Raw genomic sequence first — 25,329 nt, 5'->3', positions numbered from 1 at the left:
TAGTCAATTATTTATTCCACTAGTTTCTTTTCAGGGGTTTCCTACTGCTCTATTGAGAGAAATTCCTCTGCATTTTCATTTTGCTTAACTTTCTCTATCTTGAGGAATTTAGATCAAACATTTTGTCCAAAGTGGTGCTCTTATGTGGGAGTGTCCCTATACAGACTGTGTGTGCTGAATGCCTTTGGTGGGAGAGCTGAATCTGACATGGATTCAGGTCACGTCTTTCCTCTGGCTGTGCGGATAGCTATCTCCTTGGCAGAAGGTGGGCCTGGTGGTAGAGGGGCTAGAGTTGGAGCCAGGTGTGGGATGGGACTCCCCTTGCCACAGCTAGGTGGCTGTCACTGCCCTATTGGGGGTGACGTATGACCCCAGGTTGCTGGAGCTGAAGCCCAAAAGTCAGGCATGAGCTGCTTCTGTTCCCTTTAAGTGTGTCTTTTCCTCTCTCCTTGTCCCAGAGTGGGAAGTGTTAAAGCAAATGGGGTCTGCCCAGGTTGTCAACTTGTGTCAGCCACGCTGGGACTGGATCACCTCTGTATCCTATGGCTGAATCTTCTTTCTGGCTGTGGCTGCCAGATTCAGGGCCACACCATGACATGGTATGAATGGGGCCAGAGAGTTGGCCTGTCTTGGGTTGGGGTGCACACTGAGGCAGTCACAGGAAAGCTGGCAGCTGCTGGAGCAGACCTCTCTCTGTCCTGCCTCTGGGTTAAGCCTGCATGCACCCTCCTCATAAGCAGAGTCCAGGTATCCCACCACCTTCCTGTTAGTCCCAGTCACCATCCAACCAGCCAAGGGGGCTTGCTTCCACTGTGTAAGATGCCAGGACAGGAGCACCCAATCTGTGGTTCTCACAGCTCAGTCCCTAGAGTTTGTCTCCATCATGTACTCTCCCATTTCCTCTGAGTCCTCTCCCAAGGGCATGGGTCCTGAGTTGATCACTTTTCTTTCCTTCCAACCCAATTATATGTGGATCTTTCTTACAGCCTTGATTATACCAGTCTTTCTGCCAGTTTCCAGTGAAAACTGTTCCATATGTAGTTGTATTTTTGATGTGTTCGTGAGGGAAGTTCAGCTCCATGTCCTTTTACTCCATCACCTCAATCAACCTCCCCAAAGTACGTCTCTTTAGAAAACTAAATCATCACCCAAATCCTGCAGTCCCTCTCTAAGCAAAAGAAAGGAGATACAGAATTTACCTTGAAAATTTTCAAATATTCATTTATTTTAAAATTCTATCTTCACTGTAAATAAACTGTCCTTCCCCCTCATTATTCTGTTTTCTAAAAGAACTCCTCGCTTTGACTTCCTTTGAAAGCCTCTCAAGTGGAAGCTTTTTCTCTCCTGTATCTCTGGGACTCACTGGTGCCTTAGTGCAGCCTGGGCTGCCATAACAAAATACCAGAAACTGGGTGGTTTAAAGAAATAGAAATTAATTTTCTTACAGTTCTGGAGGCTGGGTGTCCAAAATCAACTCCAAATCATGTTCTGAGTCTCATTCTAGATGAAAGCAATAGATTTTTAACTCATCTCTGTTTTCTAACTCTCATGGCTCCAGCCTAACCTGCACAGAAAGCTGAATTAGTATTCCAAAAACAGAATACCACCCCCAGTCATATTAAATGAAAGAAGGCAGACACAAAAGACTATCTGGCTGAAATTCTAAAAAAAAGAAGGCAAAACTAGTGATAGAGATCAAAGGTTTCCAGGGGGATGTGAGAATGGGACTGAGTATAAACAGGCATAGGAGTCTTTGAGGGGTGGAACTGTGTTATTCTTTGTGTTGGTTACACGACTGTAATCATGTTAATATTTAATGAACTGTTTCACTTAAAATGGGTAAATATTATTATATGCAGATTATACTTTAAGAAGATGATTAAAACAATCTCCATCCAGTAACATTCAGTGTATTCCTTACTGTCCACTGCAAAAAGCCCATTTACTTCAAGTCCTCTCAGATCTGAACCGAATCTACTTTTCCAGCTTTATTTTCTATTAATCCACTATACAGTTTATGCACTGGCTACTTCTTTCATGTGTCATGTTCCCAGTCCTTTCTTTCTAAGCATTCCTTTTTCTCTTTATTGGAAACATTCCCCCACAACTCCCATCTACTTATCACAGTTTCACTGTTCCTTTAAACCTCAGCTCAAATGTTCCCTCTTTTGTCTACTTCTCTTTGACCTTTTTCTGTGTATCTCTCATGTCGGTTACCACAAAGTGTCCTGTTCATAGTAATCTACATATTTCATTTTCCTTTCCTTATTCACCTTTGCATCAGACAGGTGGCTAGCCATAAAGTATGTACTAGAGGCTGTGAGACTAGATTAGAAAGAAGACAACAAGGAAGAAGACAGACTTGTTAGGAGACCTAAAGAACTAGAGACAGCCAGAATTTAGGCTTTATTAATAAGATGGACTCCTTGGACTCCAAGGAGATAAAACCAGTCAGTCCTAAAAGAAAACAACCCTGAATATTCATTGGAAGGACTGATGCTGAAGCTGAAGCTCCAATACTTCAGCCACCCAATGAGAAAGTCGACTCACTGGAAAAGACCCTGATGGTGGGAAAGACTGAAGGCACAAGGAGAAGGGTGGCAGAGGATGAGATGGTTAGATAGCATCACGGACTCGATGGACATGAAACTGAGCAAACTCTGGGAGATAGTGAAGGACAGGGATGTCTGGCATGCTGCAGTCCATGGGGTCGCAGAGATTTGGACACGACTTGGGGATTGAACAACAACAGAATGGAAAAGAGGAGGTGAATTTAAGAGATGTTAAGAAAGTAGAACCAAAAAGACTTGGTTAGGGATTGGATCCAGGCCACAGGAAGAGGCAGGAGTGAAGGATTATCCCCAGATTTCAGGGTTGGTGACTGAGTTGATGGGGTATAATGGGAATCCAGAAGGAAGAGGACTGGAGCAGGACTGGTGGAAGGGAACACTGAGAAGAGGATGAGTTCAGTTTTAGATGTATTAATTTGAAATATATCTGGAATATGCAAACAAAGACGTTGCAATTGTAGGTGGAGCAGCTCAGGAGGGAGGTGTGACTAAAGGTATAAATGTGTAATCATCATCAACACACATGATACTTCAGATAATCTCAGGAAGATATGAGCTCTTTTAGGAATGTTTAGAGGGCTCAGGACAAAGATCTGGCAAATACATACATTTGGGAGTTGAGCAGATACAGAGGAGTTTAAAAAAGAGACCAGGAAGAAATGTTTAAAGAAGTAGAATGAGAAACTAAAGACAGCATAACCAAAACCAAAACAGAAGATTTCCGTAAGTAGTAGTTGTTATTGTCAAAGGTTGTAGACAGTTCAGATAAAATGAAGACTGCAAAGCATCTGCTGGATTTGGTAATGTATTTTCAATGTAAACTTTAATAACTCAAAAATTAAGATGAATGTCTAGCAATGTCAGATGATTAACTGTTGAAATACGCTTTCTTCTTTATATCTAATATATATTTAACCATGTATAAGGGTACAATTTAGTGACATTAAATATTCACAATGCTGTATAACCATAACACTATGGTCCAAACTTTTCATCATTCCCAGTATAAACTATGTACCCACTAAATAAACTTTCCATTCCCCCTTCCCTCTAAACCTTGATGACTTCTAATCTACCTTCTGAATTTATGAATTTGCATATTCTGGGTACCTAGTATAAGTGAAATCATATAATATCTGTCCTTCTGTGTCTGTCTTGTTTCACTAAGCACAATGTTTCAAGGTCCACCCATGTTGTGGCATATATCAAAATGCTGTTCCTTTTTGGGACTGAACAGTACTTCACTACGTGTACAGAACACACTTTGTTCATCTATTCATTGATGGACGTCTAAGTTGTTTCTATCTTTTGGCTATTGTGAATATAGCATGGATGTGCGGATATCTGTTTAAGTCTCTGTTTTTAATTATTTTGGATTTATATCTAGGAGTAAAATTGCAAGGTCACATGGTAGTTCTGTATTTTACTTTTCGGGAAGTTGCAAAACTGTTTTCCATAGCAGTTGTACCATTTTACATTCCTACCAAAAACGTGTGGTTCCAATTTCTCCACACTTGTCACCATCAGTTATTATTTTCTAGTTTTTCTTAAACTACAGAGATGGTGTGAAATGGTGTGTCGCTGTGGTTTTGATTTGTATTTCCTTAATGATTAGTGATGTTAAGCATCTTTTCAAACCTATGTCAGTCATTTGTATATCTTCCTTGAAGAAATGTCTATTCGAGTTGTTTGCCCATTTTTGAATTGGGTTGTTTTTGTTGTTGAGTTGTAATTTTTTTGTATTCTGGATATTAATTCTTTTCAGATATATGATTTACAAATATTTTCCCCCATTCCATAGGTTATTTTTTTCACTTTCTTGATAATGTTCTTGGATAAACAAAATTTCTTAATTTTAATGATGTCTTATTCATGTATTTTTGTTTGTTGGTTGTCCTTTTGTTGTCACATGCACGAAATCATTGTCAAATCCAAGGACATAAAGATTTTCTCCAATTTTCTTCTAAGAGTTTTACAGTTTTGCCTCTTAAGTTTAGGTCTTTAATATACTTACAGTTAGTTTTTGAATATGGTATAAGGTAAGGATTTCATTCTTTTGCATGTGGATATCCAGTTTTCAAAGTACTGCTTGTTGAAAAGACTGTTCTTTTCACCACTGAATGGTCTCAGCACACTTGTCAAGAATTACTTAAGTATATATGTGAGGGTCTATTTCTGAGACTGCTGCTTTTGTGTGAGACACTGTAAGGAAATCGTTCCTCTCAGATTTTTGTGCTTAGCTAAAACCTTCAATGGAGAAGGCAATGGCACCTCACTCCAGTACTCTTTCCTGGAAAATCCCATGGACAGAGGAGCCTGGAAGGCTGCAGTCCATGAGGTCGCTAGGAGTCGGACATGACTGAGTGACTTCACTTTCACTTTTCACTTTCATGCATTGAAGAAGGAAATGGCAACCCACTGCAGTGTTATTGCCTGGAGAATCCCAGGGATGGGGGAGTCTGGTGGGCTGCCATCTATGGGGTCGCAAAGAGTCGGACACGACTGAAACGACTTAGCAGCAAAACCTTCAAAGAAGTTTCTGAAGGTTTAGAAGTCTCCATCATCTTGGCTGGTTGATCTCCTTATTAGACTGTGCTTGGTACAGTGACATAACTGAAATATTTCATGAGTGAGCAAAACCCCAAAGTTTTACATTCTAGAAAGAATTCCAGACACAGGTCCCTGTATCCTCCATTGGTATATTCTCACCTAGGATGCTTCACTATATAGATGGGTTACCACTCATGAAACTGGAAAAACCACACAAGCAGGGCAACCTTGCCAAAGTTAAAAAGTGGCATGTTTACATTTATGCTGTATGAAATACTACTTTTTGAATAGCTAATATTTGCACATTTTCCACAATTCAAAGGTACAAAAGGGTACAGCATGAAAACAAAGCAGTACTTTAAAAAAACCAGAGGTTTAAGACATGAGCCAAAATTTGTACATACTGAATACAAAATAATGTTTGGTCTATCTATCATCCTTCCTCTCTAGCTGCTGCTGCTGCTGCTGCTAAGTCGCATCAGTTGTGTCCGACTCTGTGCGACCCCACAGACGGCAACCTACCAGGCTCCCCCATCCCTGGGATTCTCCAGGCAAGAACACTGGAGTGGGTTGCCATTTCCTTCTCCAACGCATGAAAGTGAAAAGTGAAAGTGAAGTCGCTCAGTCGTGTCCAAACCTCAGCGACCCCATGGACTGCAGCCTTCCAGGCTCCTCCGTCCATGGGATTTTCCAGGCAAGAGTACTGGAGTGGGGTGCCATTGCCTTCTCCGTTTCTCTCTAGAAAACCTCTTTATTCTACAAACTTCCCCTTCTTTCCCCAAATCACATGGTTACAGTGAGAACAACCTCTTTCACCTGTGACCCAGGCCCCTGGCCACTGGTTGACTTAGCTGTGGACACCAGATGCAAGCTGGGCCAGTGAGCTTTCTTCTTAATAAATTTGAAATGAAGACTAAGAAACTGTATTCTCAGTTTGGTTATTCTTTTGAACTGAGTAGCTGCTGGGAGCAGTTACCTTCTGCCCAGTGGACTCAGAAGGGAGTATGGAGACAGAAAACAGCTCAGTACCACCAGAGACAAGAGGAGGGAGACTATCTGGTTTCCACAGTGCTTAGTCCTGAGGTCCCAGTCTTCCTTCAACGGCCAGCAGCACTACTGCCCTTGAGTCTAACCTGTTCCCTGCACCTTACTAACAACACACCCTACCTTCTGTTAAGGCTGTTTAAATAGGTTTCCGTTATTTGCATCAAAGTAGATCTTAATTCACATAGTTTTTCATGTGAATAATGGAATTGAATACATGAGCAAACATAATCAATCACTGCCAAGGGCCTGTAAAACTCTTTTTAAAACCCATACATATTGATGGTCAATACAGCAATTTTATTCATTGTTGAAATATTCTTTATTACTGCTAATGAAGAATTATAAACAATAATATATGTCTTTAATTTTTTTCTCAGTAACAGAAACACTTTCTTTGAGACCTCAAAAATTGAGAGGAGTTTAACTATACTCACTTGTCAGTGGTTCCTTCTCTAAACTGGAATCTTCTGGCGCATCAAAACGACCTTCTGGTAACTTTGGCTTCTTAAGAGGTTGTTTGCTAGGTTCAGGTTTTCCTCCTTGAGAACTTATTTTCCTCAAAGAATTACACAGAAGGGGTAATCCTGGCAGAGGGAAGACAGTGAAAAAACAGAAGCTGTTCATTTATTCTACTCCAAAATTTAATACTTTTAATTACTTGTTTTAACCTTATACATTCACATTTATCAAAATTTAAAAATCCAAAAGGAAATATAGTGACAATTCTTCCTTTTGCCCCTATCTTTCAGACAGCCAGTTTCCTTCTTTGGAGGCAACCGATGCTATCAATTTGAAAAGAAGAGCTGTGAAATAAGCTAATCACTATCAAAATTGTAAAAACTATTTTGATTCCTAGTTGAAACAATGCCCAAAATACCAAGAATCAGGTCACTAAGAGTAACTAAGTAGTAGGAACTTTTAAATGATAATACTTAGTATTTAAATTTCAAGATGTCACAAGGAATTGTATTTAGGACTCTTAAATTCTAATACTGGTCCTCTTTTTCTGTAAATTAAACATTTTTAAATGTACCAGGCACCTGTTGTTGCTGTTGCTTTAGTCAGTAAGTCATGTCTGACTCTTGCGACCCATAGAGTGGAGTCTGCCAGGCTCCTATGTCTATGGGATTCTCCAGGCAAGAATACTGGAATGGGTTGCCATTCCCTTCTCCAGGAGGTCTTCCCAACTCAGGGATCAAACCCATGTCTCCTGCATTGGCAGGTAGATTGTTTATCACCAAGCAACCCACTGGGCACCTGCAATGTATAAATGTGATCACTTTCTATGTTACAATGAGAAAGGTAAGTTTTCAGAATATTCATTGGAAGGACTGATGCTGAAGCTGAAGGTCCAACAGTTTGGCCACCTGATGGGAGGAAGTGACTCATTGGAAAAGACCCTGATGCTGGGACAGACTGGGGGCTGGAGAAGGGGACGACAGAGGATGAGATGGTTGGATGGCATCACCGACTCAATGGACATGAGTTTGAGTAAACTCCGGGAGTTGGTAATGGACAGGGAGGCCTGGTGTGCTGCAGTCCATGGACTTTAAAGAGATGGACACAACTGAGCGACTGAACCACAACAACAAAAGTTTTCAGTATTATGGAAGTTATCCAACCCTTATTGAGATAAGTCTTCAATGAGGGCAAAACCACTCTGAAAAACAACCTCTGGGATGGGGTTGGGGGGGGGGGGCGGGCGGGCGGGCAGGGTTTCAAGTCTGTGAAGGAATGGCTTTAGAGACAGAGGTGGGTACTAGTTCCAGTCACACCACTGTGGCAGCACTTCAATGGCCCTGAAATAGGGTGAGAACCTAATATTCAGAATTTTGTGTGGGTTAGGTCAGATGCTGGAAGAGAATTAGGTAGCAGATGGAATTGAGATTGCTAATCAGATGACCCTGATCTAGGGAGACTGTCCTGAACGATCTGAGTGGGTCTACTTTAATCACAAGGGTCCTTAAAAGGGGAAGAGAGAATTAGAAAAGAGAACCAGAGAGGGGGCAGTAGGAGACAGACCTGAAGATGTTGCTGACTCCAATGATGAAGGAAAGGGCCACCAAGACAAGGAAATTGGGCAGCCTCTGGGAGTTGGAAGAGGGAGGAAACGGATTCTCCCCAGGAGCTTCCAGAAGAAACACAACCCTATCACCTTGGTTTCCACACAGAGAAGCCCATTTCAGACTCCTCACCTCCAGAACTGTTAAGGGTTTTTAAGCCACTGAGTGTGTGGTATTTCATTATACCAGTAATAGGAAACTAACTGCTTACTAGTTGTTTGATCCTTGTCAAGTTATTTTCCCTTTTAAAATCTTCCTCTCTAAATTGAAGATAATAGTACCTATCTCATGAGATGACTAAATAGGGCAATTCATTCAAAGCACCTAGCACAGTGACAAATTGTATCTATTATTATTATAGAATTATCTAGAAGCTCCTGGTAGTATTACAAATAATTAGAATTTTCTTTCATTACATATATTTTATTCATTTTCTAACAATCACTACATTATCCTACCCCTGCTTTAAAAAATTATATATATATATACATATACATATATACACACACATGCAAATATACACACATAAAACTATCTGTATGTATGTATGTATATGTGTGTGTGTCTGTTTGTGTATACGTATATACCTTCCACAGCCAATTTGGAATTTACATGACTTGTTTGCAAGATTACAAAAAGTTAACATCACAAACTACATTAACAATTTCAAAATAATACACTCTGCATATCCACTGCATGGATCTCAGTGACTGACAACATTGCTGACTCTCTGAATGACCAACTGTAATGCAAATTAAAATTAGTCTTCTTCCTCAATGAAAGGGCCCATAAAATTCAACGAGTAAGAAAATAAATATAGTGAGAATAAGATGGTGGAGGGGTAGGTGGACGTGGAATACATCTCTATCTGTGGAAACATCAAGAATACACCTTCAGACACAGAAGTGCATCAGTCCTTCCAATGAATATTCAGGGTTGATTTCTTTTAGGATGGACTGGTTTGATCTTCTTGCAGGCCAAGAAACTCTCAAGAGTCCTCCAGCACCACAATTTGCAAGCACTAATTCTTTGGAGCTCAGCCTTCTTTATGGTCCAACTCTCACATCCATCATGACTAATGGAAAACCATAACTTTGACTACACACGCCTTTGTTGGCAAAGTGACATCTCCACTTTTTAATATGCTGTCCAGGTTTGTCACAGCTCTTCTTCCAAGGAGTTAAGTGCCTTTAATTTTGTGCCTGCAGTCACCGTCTACAGTGATCATGGAACCCAAGAAAATAAAATGTCACTGTTTCCACTTTTTCTTCATCTATTTGCTATGAAATGATGGGACTGGATGCTATGATCTTTTTTTTTGAATGCTGAGTTTTAAGCCAGCTTTTTCACTCTCCTCTTTCACCCTCATCAAGAGGCTCTTTAGTTTCTCTTCACTTTCTACCATTAGAAAGGTATTATCTGCATATCTGAGGTTGTTTACATTTCTCCCATCAACCTTGATTCCAGCTTATGACTTATTATTCAATCCAGCATTTCGCATGATGTAACTGGCATATAAGTTAAATAAGTAGAGTGACAATATACAGCCTTGATGTACTTCACTCTTGATTTTGAACTAGTCCATTGTTGCATGTCTGGTTCTAACTATTGCTTCTTTACCTGCATATTGCTCTCTGAAGAGACAGTTATGATGGACTGGCAGTACTCAGTTGAGTTCAGTTGCTCAGTCTTGTCTGACTCTTTGCGACCCCATGGACTGTAGCACGCCAGGCCTCTTTGTCCATCACCAACGCCTGGTGTTTACTCAAACTCACGTCCATTGAGTTGGTGGTGCTATCCAACCACCTCATCCTCTGTTGTACCCTTCTCCTCCTGCTTTCAGTCTTTCCCAGCATCATGGTCTTTTCAAATCAATCAGCTCTGCGTATCAAGTGGCCAAAATATTGGAGTTTCAGCTTCAGCATCAGTCCTTCCGATGAATATTAAGAACTGATTTCCTTTAGAATGGACTGGTTGGATCTTCCTGCAGTCCAAGGGACTCTCAAGAGTCTTCTCCAACACCACAGTTCAAAAGCATCAATTCTTTGGTGCTCAGTTCTCTTTATATTCCAACTCTCACATCCATACATGACTATTGGAAAAACCATAGCCGTGACTAGATGGACCTTTGTTGGAAAGCAATGTCTCTGCTTTTTAATATGTTGTCTAGATTGGTTGTAACTTTTCTTTAAAGGAGTGTCTTTTAATTTCATGGCTGCAGTTACCATATGCAGTGATATTGGAGCCCCTAAAAATAAAGTCTGCTGTTTCCCCATCTATTTGCCATGAGTAACAGACCAGATGCTGTGATCTTAGTTTTCTGAATGCTGAGCTTTAAGCCAACTTTTTCACTCTCCTCTTTCACTTTCATCAAGAGGCTCTTTAGTTCTTCTTCACTTTCTGCCATAAGGGTGGTGTCATCTGCATATCTGAGGTTATTGATATTTCTCCTGGCAATATTGATTCCAGCTTCTGTTTCATTCAGCCCAGCGTTTCTCATGATGTACTCTGCAGAGAAGTTAAATAAACAGGCTGACAATATACAGCTCTGAGATACTCCTTTTCCTATTTGGAACCAGTCTGTTTTCTAGGTCCAGTTTTAACTGTTGCTGCCTGACCTGCATACAGATTTCTCAAGAGGCAGGTTAGATGGTCTGGTATTCCCATCTCTTTCAGAATTTTCCAGTTTGTGGTGATCCACACAGTCAAAGGCATTGGCACAGTCAATAAAGCAGAAGTGTTCTGGAACTCTCTTGCTTTTTTGATGATCCAATGGATGTTAGCAATTTGATCTCTGGTTCCTCTGCCTTTTCTAAAACCAGCTTGAACATCTGGAAGTTCATGATTCATGTATTGCTGAAACCTGGCTTGGAGAATTTTGAGCATTACTTTACTAGCATGTGAGATGAGTGAAACTGTGCAGTAGTTTGAGCATTCTTTGGCATTGCCTTTCTTTGGGACTGGAATGAAAACTGACCTTTTCCAGTCCTGTGGCCACTGCTGAGTTTTCCAAATTTGCTGGTTATTGAGTGTAGCACTTCCACAGCATCATCTTTTAGGATTTAAAATAGCTCCACTGGAATTCCTTCACCTCCACCAGCTTTGTAAGGCCCACTTGACTTCGCATTCCAGGATGTCTGGCTCTAGGTGAGTAATCACACCATCATGATTATCTGGGTCATGAAGATCTTTTTGTATAGGTCTTCTGTGTATTCTTGCCACTTCTTCTTAATATCTTCTGCTTCTGTTAGGTCCATACCATTTCTAATCTTTATCGAGCCCATCTTTGCATGAAATGCTCCCTTGGTATCTTACATTTTTTTTGGAGAGATCTCTAGTGTTTCCCATTCTATTGTTTTCCTCTATTTCTTTGCATTGATCGCTGAGGAAGGCTTTTTTTTTTTAAACTTTACATAATTGTATTAGTTTTGCCAACTATCAAAATGAATCCGCCACAGGTATACATGTGTTCCCCATCCTGAACCCTCCTCCCTCCCCATACCATCCCTCTGGGTCGTCCCAGTGCACTAGCCCCAAGCATCCAGTATTGTGCATCAACCTGGACTGGCATCTCGTTTCATACATGATATTTTACATGTTTCAATGCCACTCTCCCAAATCTTCCCACCCTCTCCCTCTCCCATAGAGTCCATAAGACTGTTCTATACATCAATGTCTCTTTTGCTGTCTTGTACACAGGGTTATTGTTACCATCTTTCTAAATTCCATATATATGCATTATTATACTGTATTGGTGTTTTTCCTTCTGGCTTACTTCACTCTGTATAATAGGCTCCAGTTTCATCCACCTCATTAGAACTGATTCAAATGTTTTCTTTTTAATGGCTGAGTAATACTCCATTGTGTATATGTACCACAGCTTTCTTATCCATTCATCTGCTGATGGACATCTAGGTTGCTTCCATGTCCTGGCTATTATAAACAGTGCTGCGATGAACATTGGGGTACACGTGTCTCTTTCAATTCTTGTTTCCTCAGTGTGTATGCCCAGCAGTGGGACTGCTGGATCATAAGGCAGTTCTATTTCCAGTTTTTTAAGGAATCTCCACACTCCAGTTTTTTAAACCCTCCAACAGTGTAAGAGGGTTCCCTTTTCTCCACACCCTCTCCAGCATTTATTATTTGTAGACTTTTGGATCGCAGCCATTCTGACTGGCGTGAAATGGTACCTCATAGTGGTTTTTATTTGCATTTCTCTGATGATGAGTGATGTTGAGCATCTTTTCATGTGTTTGTTAACCATCTGTATGTCTTCTTTGGAGAAATGTCTATTTAGTTCTTTGGCCCATTTTTTGATTGGGTCATTTATTTTTCTGGAGTTGAGCTGTAGGAGTTGCTTGTATATTTTTGAGATTAGTTGTCAGTTGTTTCATTTGCTATTATTTTCTCCCATTCTGAAGGCTGTCTTTTCACCTTGCTAATAGTTTCCTTTGATGTGCAGAAGCTTTTAAGGTTAATTAGATCCCATTGGTTTATTTTTGCTTTTATTTCCAATATTCTGGGAGGTGGGTCATAGAGGATCCTGCTGTGAAACAGGCCAATATCACTGATGAACATAGATGCAAAAATCCTTAACAAAATTCTAGCAATCAGAATCCAACAACACATTAAAAAGATCATACATCATGACCAAGTGGGCTTTATCCCAGGGATGCAAGGATTCTTCAATATCCACAAATCAATCAATGTAATACACCACATTAACAAATTGAAAAATAAAAACCATATGATTATCTCAATAGATGCAGAGAAAGCCTTTGACAAAATTCAACACCCATTTATGATAAAAACTCTCCAGATAGCAGGAATAGAAGGAACATACCTCAACATAATAAAAGCTATATATGACAAACCCACAGCAAACATTATCCTCAATGACGAAGGCTTTCTTATCTCTCCTTGGTATTCTTTGGAACTCTGCATTCAGATGGGCATATCTTTCCTTTTCTCCTTTGCTTTTGGCTTCTCTTCTTTTCACAGGTATTTGTAAGGCCTCCTCAGACAGCCATTTTGCTTTTTTGCATTTCTTTTTCTTGGTGATGGTCTTGATCCTTGTCTCCTGTACAAGGTCATGAACCTCTGTCCACAGTTCATCAGGCACTGTGTCTGTCAGATTTAGTCCCTTAAATCTATTTCTTACTTCCACTGTATAATTGTAAGGGATTTGATTTAGGTCATACCTGAGTGGTCTAGTGGTTTCCCCCACTTTCTTCAATTTCAGTCTGATTTTGGCAATAAGGAGTTCATGATCTGAGCCACAGTCAGCTCCCGGTTGTGTTTTTGCTGACTGTATAGAGCTTCTCCACCTTTGGCTGCAAAGAATATAATCAGTCTGATTTCAGTATTGACCATCTGGTGGTGTATATGTGTAGTCTTCTCTTGTGTTGTTGGAAGAGGGTGTTTGCTATGACCAGTGCATTCTCTTGGCAGAACTCTATTACTTTGTCCTGCTTCACTCTGTACTCCAAGGCCAAACTTGCCTGTTACTCCAGATGTTTCTTAACTTCCTACTTTTGCATTCCAGTCTCCTATAATGAAAAGGACATCTTTTTTGGGTGTTTGTTAGTTCTAGTAGGTCTTGTAGGTCCTTATAGAACTGTTCATCTTCTTCATATTACTGGTTAGGGCATAGACTTGGATTACCATGCTATTGAATGGTTTGCCTTGGAAAAGAACCAAGATCATTCTGTCGCTTTTGAGATTGCGTTCAAGTACTGCACTTCGCACTCTTTTGTTGACTATGATGGCTACTCCATTTCTTTTACAGGATTCTTGCCCACAATAGTAGATATAATTTAACTCAGGTCATCTGAGTTAAATTCACCCATTCCAGCCCATTTTAGTCTGCTGATTCCTAAAATGTTAATGTTCACTCTTGCCATCTCCTGTTTGACCACTTTCAATTTGCCTTGATTCATGGACCTATGCCTTGATTCCAGGTTCCTATGCAATATTACTTTTTACAGCATTGGATCTTGCTTCCATCACCAGTCACATCCACAACCAGGCGTTGTCTTTGCTTTGGCTCCATCTCTTCATTCTTTCTGGAGTTACTTCTCTGCTGATCTCCAGAAGCATATTGGGCACCTACCAACCTGGGGAGTTCATCTTTCAGTGTCCTATCTTTTTGCCTTTCATACTGTTCATGGATGGGATTCTCAAGGCAGGAATACTGAAGTGGTTTGCCATTTCCTTGTTCAGTGGACCACATTTTGTCAGAACTCTCCACCATGACCTATCTGTCCTGGGTGGCCCTACACGGCATGGCTCATAGTTTCATTGAGTTAGACAAGGCTGTGGTCCACATGATTAGATTGGTTAGTTTTCTGTGATTGTGGTTTTCAGTCTGGTAGTACTAGGAATTCTTTTTTTTTTTTAAATAGAACTCTTTGTAACTCCAATTCTAATAATACCTTTTAGAATTAGAGATATCTCACATGTATAATGTGTACACGGACATAAACAAGCTAGAGAATTTCTCACAGTTTGTTGTGATCGAGTCACAGGCTTTAGTGTAGTCAATGAAGTATAAGTAAATGTTTTTCTGGAACTCCCTTGCTTTTTCCATGATTTAACGAATGTTGGCAATTTGATCTGTGGTTCCTCTGCTTCTTCAAAACCCAGCTTATACATCTGGAAGTTCTTGGTTTATGTACTGCTGAAGCTTAACTTGAAGGATTTTGAGCATTACCTTGCTAGCATGTGAAATCAGAGCAAACATATGGTAGTTTGAGCATTCTTTGGCACTGCCCTTCTCTGGGACTGGAATGAAAACTGATCTTTGCCAGTCCCGTGGCCACTACTGAGTTTTCCAAATTTGCTGGCATATTTAGTGCAGCACGTTTACAGCATCATGTTTTAGGATTTTAAATACCTCAGCTGGAATTGTGTCACCTCCATTAGCTTGTTTGTAGTGATGCTTCCTAAGGCCCGCTTGATTTCACTGCAGAATGCCTGGCTCTAGGTGAGTGACTCTACCATATGGTTATCTGGGTCATTAATAATTTTCTTATATAGTTCTTCTGTGTATTCTTTCCATCACTTCTTAATCTCTTCTGCTTCTGTTATTAATAGTTCTTTACCATTTCTTTTATCACTTCCATCCTTGTAAGAAATGTTCCCTTGGTATCTCTTATTTTCCTGAATAGATCTCTAGTCTTTCCCATTCTATGGTTTTCCTCTATTTCTTTGAATTATTCACTGAAGAATGCCTTCTTATCTCTCCTTGCTGTTCTCTGGAACTGTGCATTCTGTTGGATGTATCTTTCCCTTGCCTTTCACTTCTCCTTTCTGCAGCTATTTGTAAAGCCTCCTCAGACAACCATTTTGCCTTCCTGCATTTCTTTTTCTTGGGATGGTTTTGTTCACTGCCTCCTCTACAATGTTACAAACCTCTGTCCATAGTTCTGAAGGCAATGGGTCTACCTCAACATCTAATCTCTTGAGCCTAATTGTCACCTCCACTGTATAAGCATAAGGATTTTATTAGGTCACCTGAATGGTCTAGTGATTTTCCCTACTTTCTTCAATTGAAGCCTGAATTTTCAATAAGGTAGGGAAGGAAATGGCAACCCACTCCAATATTCTTGTCTGGAGAATTCCATGGAGAGAAGAGCCTGGTGTACTACAGTTCATGGGGTCACAAAAATTTGGACACAACTGACTGACTTAACACACTTTGAAATAAGGAGCTCATGAACTGAACCACAGTCAGCTCCAGGTCTTGTTTTTGGTAAGTGTATGCTGCTGCTGCTGCTGAATCGCTTCAGTCGTGTCCGACTCTGTGTGGCCCCATAGACGGAAGCCCACCAGGCTTCCCCATCCCTGGGATTCTCCAGGCAAGAACACTGGAGTGTCCTTCTCCAATGCATGAAAGTGAAAAGTGAAAGGGAAGTCGCTCAGTCGTGTCCGACTCTTAGCGACCCCATGGACTACAGCCTACCAGGCTCCTCCATCCATGGGATTTTCCAGGCAAGAGTACTGGAGTGGGGTGCCATTGCCTTCTCCGTTGGTAAGTGTATGGTATGTTTCAAATTTTCTATAAATTCAGAAGCATTTATGCAAAAATAAAAATGGCACAAAATCCCTGGCTATCAAGTATAACACAGACAAAATCTGAAGCTAAAATTTTGCTTCTTAAATGATGCAGATATACGACAGTAAACAATAAAAGTAATATTATGCCTTAGGTGCCAATGTGCCAGGCACTGTGTTAGGAGCTGGAAAAAATGTCAACTTATTTGTATGAGTATAATTGCGATTTATAATAATTCTGTTTAGCATGAACATGATCATTTTCTGGAAAAGTGACACTGGGCAGATGTGGTAGAGACTGTGCAGTGTGTCCAGCAGCCGAGCTGCTTTCTACCCTTCCAATGAGTTCCAGAATGCCCACTCCCACTGTCTGTGATCAAGCTGAGCAACAGGCCACTCACTTAGGGATCACATATCCCAGCCTTCCCTGTAGCCAAGCAGCCACATGTCCAAGTTGTGGCCAGTGGGCTGGGTTAGGAAAAACATGTGCAAATTTTAGGCCACCTCAATTTTGCAACAAATCAATTGCCCTGGATTTCTTTTTCCATTCCCTTAGACTGTAATGTGGACAGTGCAGTGACCCGCCTGTAAGGGTTACAAGGAAAAGCCAAAAGATCAGATTTCTCAAGGTGCTCTCAGACACGGAACCATAAACAGAACCATTTTTGTATCAGGTAGACGTGTGACAAAATGCAGAGGAAAAGAACTTCTCTAATTTTTGCACAGTACATGATTAGACAGGACACTGGGCTCCTTTACAGAAATGAGGAAATTCACCATAAAGCTCACATCTTCTTTTTCAAGGGATGCTTTGCCCTTATCCAAAGCCTATTTACAATTGTGTCTATAAGAACATTACAGGCAAGAAGATGACTTTCTAAGAGAACTAATAAAAGCAAAGGGAAAAGAGTAAATTGTCACTAAAAAATAAAAATTACTTTTCAAAACTTCTGTTCTAGCAATTTGATAGAGATGCCCAAACCCTACAGCCAAAATCATCCAAAAAGGTTAAAAAAAAAAAAAAAAAAAATATATATATATATATGTGTGTGTGTGTGTGTGTGTATACACATACACACAAAAAAACATTCCTAAATCCGAGAAAGAAATGTTAAGAAAGGAAATAATGATTAAGAGTATCAAAGCATTCCTGTAAGATAAACAGTTAAGCTGGTACATAACCTGGGTCTTTCTCCCCTAGAGTTTAGTGTACAGAGGTCTCAGGACAGCTGGGAGAGCACAGTTTTTTGAACCCAAGCAAAATAAAAAGCCTACTAGAGGCCAGAACCCAGGAAGGGTCATGCACTGAGTAAAGAGAGTGATTTGGAAGATTTTTAAACGTGCATATAACTACCTGGGGAAGATCTTATTAAAATGCAGATTCTTAATAGGTTTGGTATGACCTAAGAGTCTGCATTTTAACAAGTTCCAAGGTGATGCTCCCGTTGCTGGTCCAAAGAGCAAGGGACTAGAAGACAAATTCTAGTTAATGAACACCTTTGTTCTGTGTAACGATGTTAAAAAGGGAGCCCCTCTTGATATTTTGAAGCCACTGGTTGACCATATCTGTGTTTATGTCAGGTTACACACTATGTGCAAGGTTCAAAGACCCTCAGGGGAGCATCTTTCTATAAAGTGGATTAAAGTCTGAAGTTGAAGTGCTTTCACACACATGGCAGAAGCAAATCCTCTGAGGACAAATAGTTTTTCAATTCACGTCTTATGGAAGTCTCAAAGAGGGAATACCAATAAAACATTCAAGGAAACAAGCTATTATATGCAAAATCAACAAACAACAGAGCTAGGACCATAAAGATCTATACACTGAAATCAAAATTAAAATAAGTAATACATTTAAGGAAATAAAAATGGAGCCAAAGAGAAAAATGAGTAAGAGACTGTGAATTCACTAGGCCAATAATTAAACAAACAAACAAAAAAACCCCAACCCCCAACAACCACAAATTTAAAGTTCAATAAAAGGCCTAAATAGCAGAATAGATACAGCTGAAAAGACTTAGTGGCCCAGAATAAAGTTCTGAAGAAATTATACAGAAAAAAGCATAGCAACAAGGAGACAAAAATAACACAAGTGATGTTAAAATACTTGGAGGATAAAATGAGGGCTAACAAATGTTTGTTTAATCATAGTTCCAGAAGGAAATAATGAAAAGACCAGGAGACGTCCAACAGACAGGAATCTTCAGATGTAGGAAACACAGAGAGCAGCAAGTAAAAAGAAAAATTAAATAAGTACGATGAAGAAGCCAACATCAAAGGAAGATATAAAAAGTAGCTAGGAGAGATTACTAATAAAGGAACAAACATTAGACAAGAGGACCTCCCAATAGCTATAAAGAAAGCCAGAAGAGATAGAGCTGTGAGACAATGATACGTTTATTGAAACAACCTTGCAAGAACGAGAGAAATAAACCATATTTTCAGATTAAAAATAAAATACATGCTTTAAAAAAAAGCACTGAGAAACTTTATCACAAGACTATTACCAAAGGGAACTTCTAAACAATGTACTGTAAGAAACTGATTCAAGAAGTAAAGTGTGAGATAAAAAGAGAAAAATAGAAGTTTTAAACATTGACTATATAAAAATGTAATATGTTGATTTGTGTTACTACACAATTCTACCCTAACATATACACAAGAAAACATACAGACACACACACACACCCCTAAAAGGCTGAACAACAGAGTAGGAGGGTGAATGAATTCAAAGCATTTCTAAGCTTTGTACTGTTTAGGAGGAACATGAAGATATTAATTAACTTCAACTTCCTCAAGCATGCATTCAGATTTCAAGAGTAACCAATAAAAAGCAATGTGTATCTGTGAAATCACAGAGGAAAAAAATGAAAGAAGAAAACATTTAATTGAAAGTATGACAAATAGAAGGTACAAAGAATGAGATGGCAGAAATAAGATCAATTTTATCAGTTAATATACAGTAAGTCCCCTAATATATACAAAAGAGTTCCAGTCTGAGAGTGTTGGTAAGTCCTACTTGTTCATAAGTCCAACAGAGATCAGCTGGTAAAGAATCCACCTGCAATGCAAGACACGATTCCTGGGTTGGGAAGATCCCCTGGAGAAGGGATAGGCTACCCACTCTAGTATTCTTGGGCCTCCCAGGTGGCTCAGATGGTAAAGAATCCACCCACAGTGTGGAAGACCTGGGTTCAATCCCTGAGTTGGGAAGATCTCCTGGAGGAGGGCATGGCAACCTACTCCAGTATTCTTGCCTGAGGAATCCCCATGGACAGAGGAGCCTGGTGGGCTAGTCCATGAGGTTGCAAAGAGTTGAACACACTGACATGACTGAGTGACTAAGCACAACATACAGTAAGTCCCCTACATACCAAAGTTCCAGTCGGAGAACGTTTGTTAAGTCCTACTTGTTTGTAAGTCCAACAGAATTAGTCTTTCCTTGTTAAAGGTAGCTCAGTTGGTAAAGAATCCACCTGTAATGCAGAAGCCCCCAGTTTGATTCCTGGGTCGGGAACGTCCCCTGGAGAAGGGATAGGCTATCCACTCCAGTATTCTTGGGCTTCCCCTGTGGCCCAGCTGGTAAAGAATCCGCCTGCAATGTGGGAGACCTGGGTTCAATCGCTAGGTTGGGAAGATCCCCTGGAGAAGAGAAAGGCTACCCGCTGGAGAATTTCATGGGGCTGTATAGTCCATGGGGTCGCAAAGAGTTGGACACGACTGAGCAACTTTCAGTTTTCACCCAACTATCACAGTGGGCTATATAGTACTGTATGATAAGTTTATAAAACTTCTCACAAAATAATACATAAAAAACAAACACAAAAATAAAACATTTTTAATCTTATGGTACAATACCTTGAAAAGTACAGTATGACAGCTCAACAACTGTCATACAAGGGCTGGCATCAAGTGAACAGGCAAGAGTTACTAACTGGAGGAAGGACAGGAGGTGGAAGATGGTAGAGCTGAAGAATCATCAGCAATAGATGCAGGGCAAGCTGCAATTTCAATCTCACCCAACACTGATGGAATACATGTTCACATCTTTGAAAGTTCACAACCTAAATATTTAGATGTAGGTGACTTATAGTGATTGCAAATGGATTGAGCTCTCCAGTTAAAAGGTGTATACTATCAGACTTCAAAATAAAAATTCACCAAAATCTAGTCTTATGCTGTTTATATATAAGAGAATTATCGTGATTCCAGTGTTATCTGTTGGATATTCCAGGCAAGAATGCTGGTGTGGGTTGCCATGCCCTTGTCCAAGAGATCTTCCCAACCCAGGAATCAAATTTGAGTCTCTGAAGTCTCCTGCACTGCAGGCGACTTTATTCCTGGTAGAATAAAGAGTTAAATACAAAAAAGCCAAACTATACCCCACGCCCAAGGAGCCGTGGCTGCGCGGGCGCAGGAGGGCCTAGAGGAGCTACCCCACACTGAAGGTCAGTAAGGGCGGCGGTGAGGAGATACCCCTCGTCAAGGTTAGGAGCAGCAGCTGCACTTTGCTGGAGCAGCCGTGAAAAGATACCCCACGCCCAAGGTAAGAGAAACCCAAGTAAGACGGTAGGTGTTGCAAGAGGGCATCAGAGGGCAGACACACTGAAACCATACTCACAGAAAACTAGTCAATCTAATCACACTAGGACCACAGCTTCGTCTAACTCAATGAAAGTAAGCCATGCCCGTGGGGCAACCCAAGATGGGAAGGTCATGGTGGAGAGATCTGACAGAATATGGTCCACTGGAGAAGGGAATGGCAAACCACTTCAGTATTCTTGCCTTGAGAACCCCATGAACAGTATGAAAAGGCAAAATGATAGGATACTGAAAGAGGAACTCCCCAGGTCAGTAGGTGCCCAATATGCTACTGGAGATCAGTGGAGAAATAATTCCAGAAAGAATGAAGGGATGGAGCCAAAGCAAAAACAATGTGGATGTGACTGCCGATAGAAGCAAGGTCCGATGCTGTAAAGAGCAATACTGCATAGGAACCTGGAATGTCAGGTCTATGAATCAAGGCAAATTGGAAGTGGTCAAAAAAGAGATGGCAAGAGTGAATGTCGACATTCTAGGAATCAGCAAACTAAAATGGACTGGAATGGGTGACTTTAACTCAGATGACCATTATATTTACTACTGCGGGCAGGAATCCCTCAGAAGAAATGGAGTAGCCATCATGGTCAACAAAAGAGTCCGAAATGCAGTACTTGGATGCAATCTCAAAAACGACAGAATGATCTCTGTTTGTTTCCAAGGCAAACCATTCAATATCACAGTAATCCAAGTCTATGCCTCAACCAGTAATGCTGAAGAAGCTGAAGTTGAACGGTTCTATGAAGACCTACAAGACCTTTTAGAACTAACACCCAAAAAAGATGTCCTTTTCATTACAGGGGACTGGAATGCAAAAGTAGGAAGTCAAGAAACACCTGGAGTAACAGGCAAATTTGGCCTTGGAATATGGAATGAAGCAGGGCAGAGACTAATACAGTTTTGCCAAGAAAATGCACTGGTCATAACAAACACCCTCTTCCAACAACACAAGAGAAGACTCTATACATGGACATCACCAGATGGTCAACACTGAAATCAGATTGATTATATTCTTTGCAGCCAAAGATGGAGAAGCTCTATACAGTTAGCAAAAACAAGACCGGGAGCTGACTGTGGCTCAGACCATGAACTCCTTATTGCCAAATTCAGACTGAAATTGAAGAAAGTAGGGAAAACCACTAGACCATTCAGGTATGACCTAAATCAAATCCCTTATGATTATACAGTAGAAGTGAGAAATAGATTTAAGGGCCTAGATCTGATAGATAGAGTGCCTGATGAACTATGGAATGAGGTTTGTGACATTGTACAGGAGACAGGGATCAACACCATCCGCATGGAAAAGAAATGCAAAAAAGCAAAGTGGCTGTCTGGGGAGGCCTTACAAATAGCTGGGAAAAGAAGAGAAGCAAAAAGCAAAGGAGAAAAGGAAAGATATAAGCATCTGAATGCAGAGTTCCAAAGAATAGCAAGAAGAGATAAGAAAGCCTTCTTCAGCGATCAATGCAAAGAAATAGAGGAAAACAACAGAATGGGAAAGACTAGAGATCTCTTCAAGAAAATGAGAGATACCAAGGGAACATTTCATGCAAAGATGGGCTCGATAAAGGACAGAAATGGTATGGACCTAACAGAAGCAGAAGATATTAAGAAGAGATGGCAAGAATACACAGAAGAACTGCACAAAAAAGATCTTCACGACCCAGATAATCACGATGGTGTCATCACTCACCTAGAGCCAGACATCCTGGAATGTGAAGTCAAGTGGGCCTTAGAAAGCATCACTACGAACAAAGTTAGTGGAGGTGATGGAATTCCAGTTGAGCTATTCCAAATCCTGAAAGATGATGCTGTGAAAGTGCTGCACTCAATATGCCAGCAAATTTGGAAAACTCAGCAGTGGCCACAGGACTGGAAAAGGTCAGTTTTCATTCCAATCCCAAAGAAAGGCAATGCCAAAGAATGCTCAAACTACTGCACAATTGCACTCATCTCACACGCTAGTAAAGTACTGTTCAAAATTCTCCAAGCCAGGCTTAAGCAATATGTGAACTGTGAACTTCCAGATGTTCAAGCTGGTTTTAGAAAAGGCAGAGGAACCAGAGATCAAATTGCCAACATCCACTGGATCATGGAAAAAGGAAGAGAGTTCCAGAAAAACATTATTTCTGCTTTATTGACTATGCCAAAGCCTTTGACTGTGTAGATCACAATAAACTGTGGAAGATTCTGAAAGAGATGGGAATACCAGACCACCTGACCTGCCTCTTGAGAAATCTGTATGCAGGTCAGGAAGCAACAGTTAGAAGTGGACATGGAACAACAGACTGGTTCCAAATAGGATAAGGAGTACGTCAAGGCTGTATATTGTCACCCTGATTATTTAACTTATATGCAGAGTACATCATGAGAAACACTGGTTTGGAAGAAGCACAAGCTGGAATCAAGACTGCCGGGAGAAATATCAATAACATCAGATATGCAGATGATACCACCCTTATGGCAGAAAGTGAAGAGGAATTAAAAAGCCTCTTGATGAAAGTGAAAGAGGAGAGTGAAAAAGTTGTCTTAAAGCTCAACATTCAGAAAACGAAGATCATGGCATCCGCCCCATCAGTTCATGGGAAATAGATGGGGAAACAGTGGAAACAGTGTCAGATTTTAGTTTTGGGGGCTCCAAAATCACTGCAGATGGTGACTGCAGCCATGAAATTAAAAGACGCTTACTCCTTGGAAGGAAAGTTATGACCAACCTAGATAGCATATTCAAAAGCAGAGACATTACTTTGCCAACAAAGGTCCGTCTAGTCAAGGCTATGGTTTTTCCTGTGGTCACGTATGGATGTGAGAGTTGGACTGTGAAGAAGGCTAAGCGCCGAAGAATTGATGCTTTTGAACTGTGGTGTTGGAGAAGACTTTTGAGAATCCCTTGGACTGCAAGGAGATCCAACCAGTCCATTCTGAAGGAGATCAGCCCTGGGATTTCTTTGGAAAGAATGATGCTAAAGCTGAAACTCCAGTACTTTGGCCACCTCATGCGAAGAGTTGACTCATTGGAAAAGACTCTGATGCTGGGAGGGATTGGGGGCAGGAGGAAAAGGGGACAACAGAGGATGAGATGGCTGGATGGCATCACTGACTCGATGGACGTTGAGTCTGAGTGAACTCCGGGAGTTGGTGATGGACAGGGAGGCCGGGTGTGCTGCGATTCATGGGGTCGCAAAGAGTCGGACACGACTAAGCAACTGAACTGAACTGAACTGAGTATAAAAAAAGGTGGTATTGTAGTCATGGAAAAAGGCATTAGAAAACTGTGCATCTACTGATAGACCTTTAAGGAGAAAATATAGGAGAATATCTTTATAACCTTAGGGTTGGGAAAGCTTTCTTACAGAAGACTACAAAGCACTGATAATAAACAAAAGTATCAAGACAAGAAGATAACATTACAAATGTTAACCAAAAGCGCCACCTGGGAAGCTCACATAGCCCACATAGAGCAAAAATTAGAACTTTATGCCTATACATTTAAAGTATACAAAATGAACACTTTCCCAGGAAAATTCATCAAAACTTAATTAAGAAGAGAAAATCTGATAAAAAACCACAATAATCATTACAGAAATTAAACTAGTAATTTAAAATCTTCAGTTCAGTTCAGTTCAGTCGCTCAGTCGTGTCCGACTCTTTGCGACCCCATGAATTGCAGCACGCTAGGCCTCCCTGTCCATCACCAACTCCTGGAGTTCACTCAGACTCACGTCCATCGAGTCAGTGATGCCATCCAGCCATCTCATCCTCTGTCGTCCCCTTCTCCTCCTGCCCCCAATCCCTCCCTGCATCAGAGTCTTTTCCAGATTTAAAATCTTACCTCACACCAAAGGGCAGGTCTAGATAGTTTTCCATGTAAACTGTAACAAACACTCAAGGAATGGCTTATTTCAATCTTAAAGAAAAGGACTAAAATACTCTTGAATTCATTGTAACAGGCTAGAATAACTTTAATTTCAAAACCAGCAAAGGAAATTGTAAGAGAAGAAAACTACAGGGCAGTTTTTGAACACAATATCAGCACACCACACCCAATATTATAATAACATAATCATCCGGATACATCTGAATATTTTCTAGGAATCCGAGTTAATTAGCACAGAAAAATCTGTAATTCACCAACCCACTGTATTAAACAAGAAAAATGAGTTAAAAACAAGATGAAGAAAAGTGAATTTTTCAAGATTTCTTTTGTCTTAAAAAAACAGATAACTACATAAACAAATAAACAAAACCCCAATCCTTCTAGAAACTGGCAAGAAACTTCATTAACCTAATAAAGGGCACATCTACAGCTAATGTTGCATGTTAAAATATGAACATATTCCCTTTATAATTATGAACAAGATAAGTATGCCTATCACCACTTCTAGTCAACAGTGTATGTACTGAAAAACCTAACCAAGAACAGAAAAACAAGAGAAAATAAAAAG

General features: G+C 40.4%; 1 protein-coding gene across 1 annotated transcript in view; it reads right to left on the bottom strand.

The window, feature by feature from the left end:
• The window catches only part of SDHAF4 (succinate dehydrogenase complex assembly factor 4), a 43,294-nt gene that overhangs the window by 13,266 nt on the left and 4,699 nt on the right, over positions 1-25,329 (bottom strand). Inside the window, exon 3 of the mRNA XM_061428709.1 lies at positions 6,602-6,751. Coding sequence (XP_061284693.1) covers positions 6,602-6,751 — 150 coding nt within the window. The remainder of the gene's footprint in view (positions 1-6,601; positions 6,752-25,329) is intronic.

This window comes from Bos javanicus, chromosome 9, assembly GCF_032452875.1.
Source record: "Bos javanicus breed banteng chromosome 9, ARS-OSU_banteng_1.0, whole genome shotgun sequence".
Lineage (NCBI taxonomy): Eukaryota > Metazoa > Chordata > Mammalia > Artiodactyla > Bovidae > Bos > Bos javanicus.
Note: the sequence above shows the minus strand (reverse complement) of the source record. Positions and strands in the feature narration are given on the sequence as shown.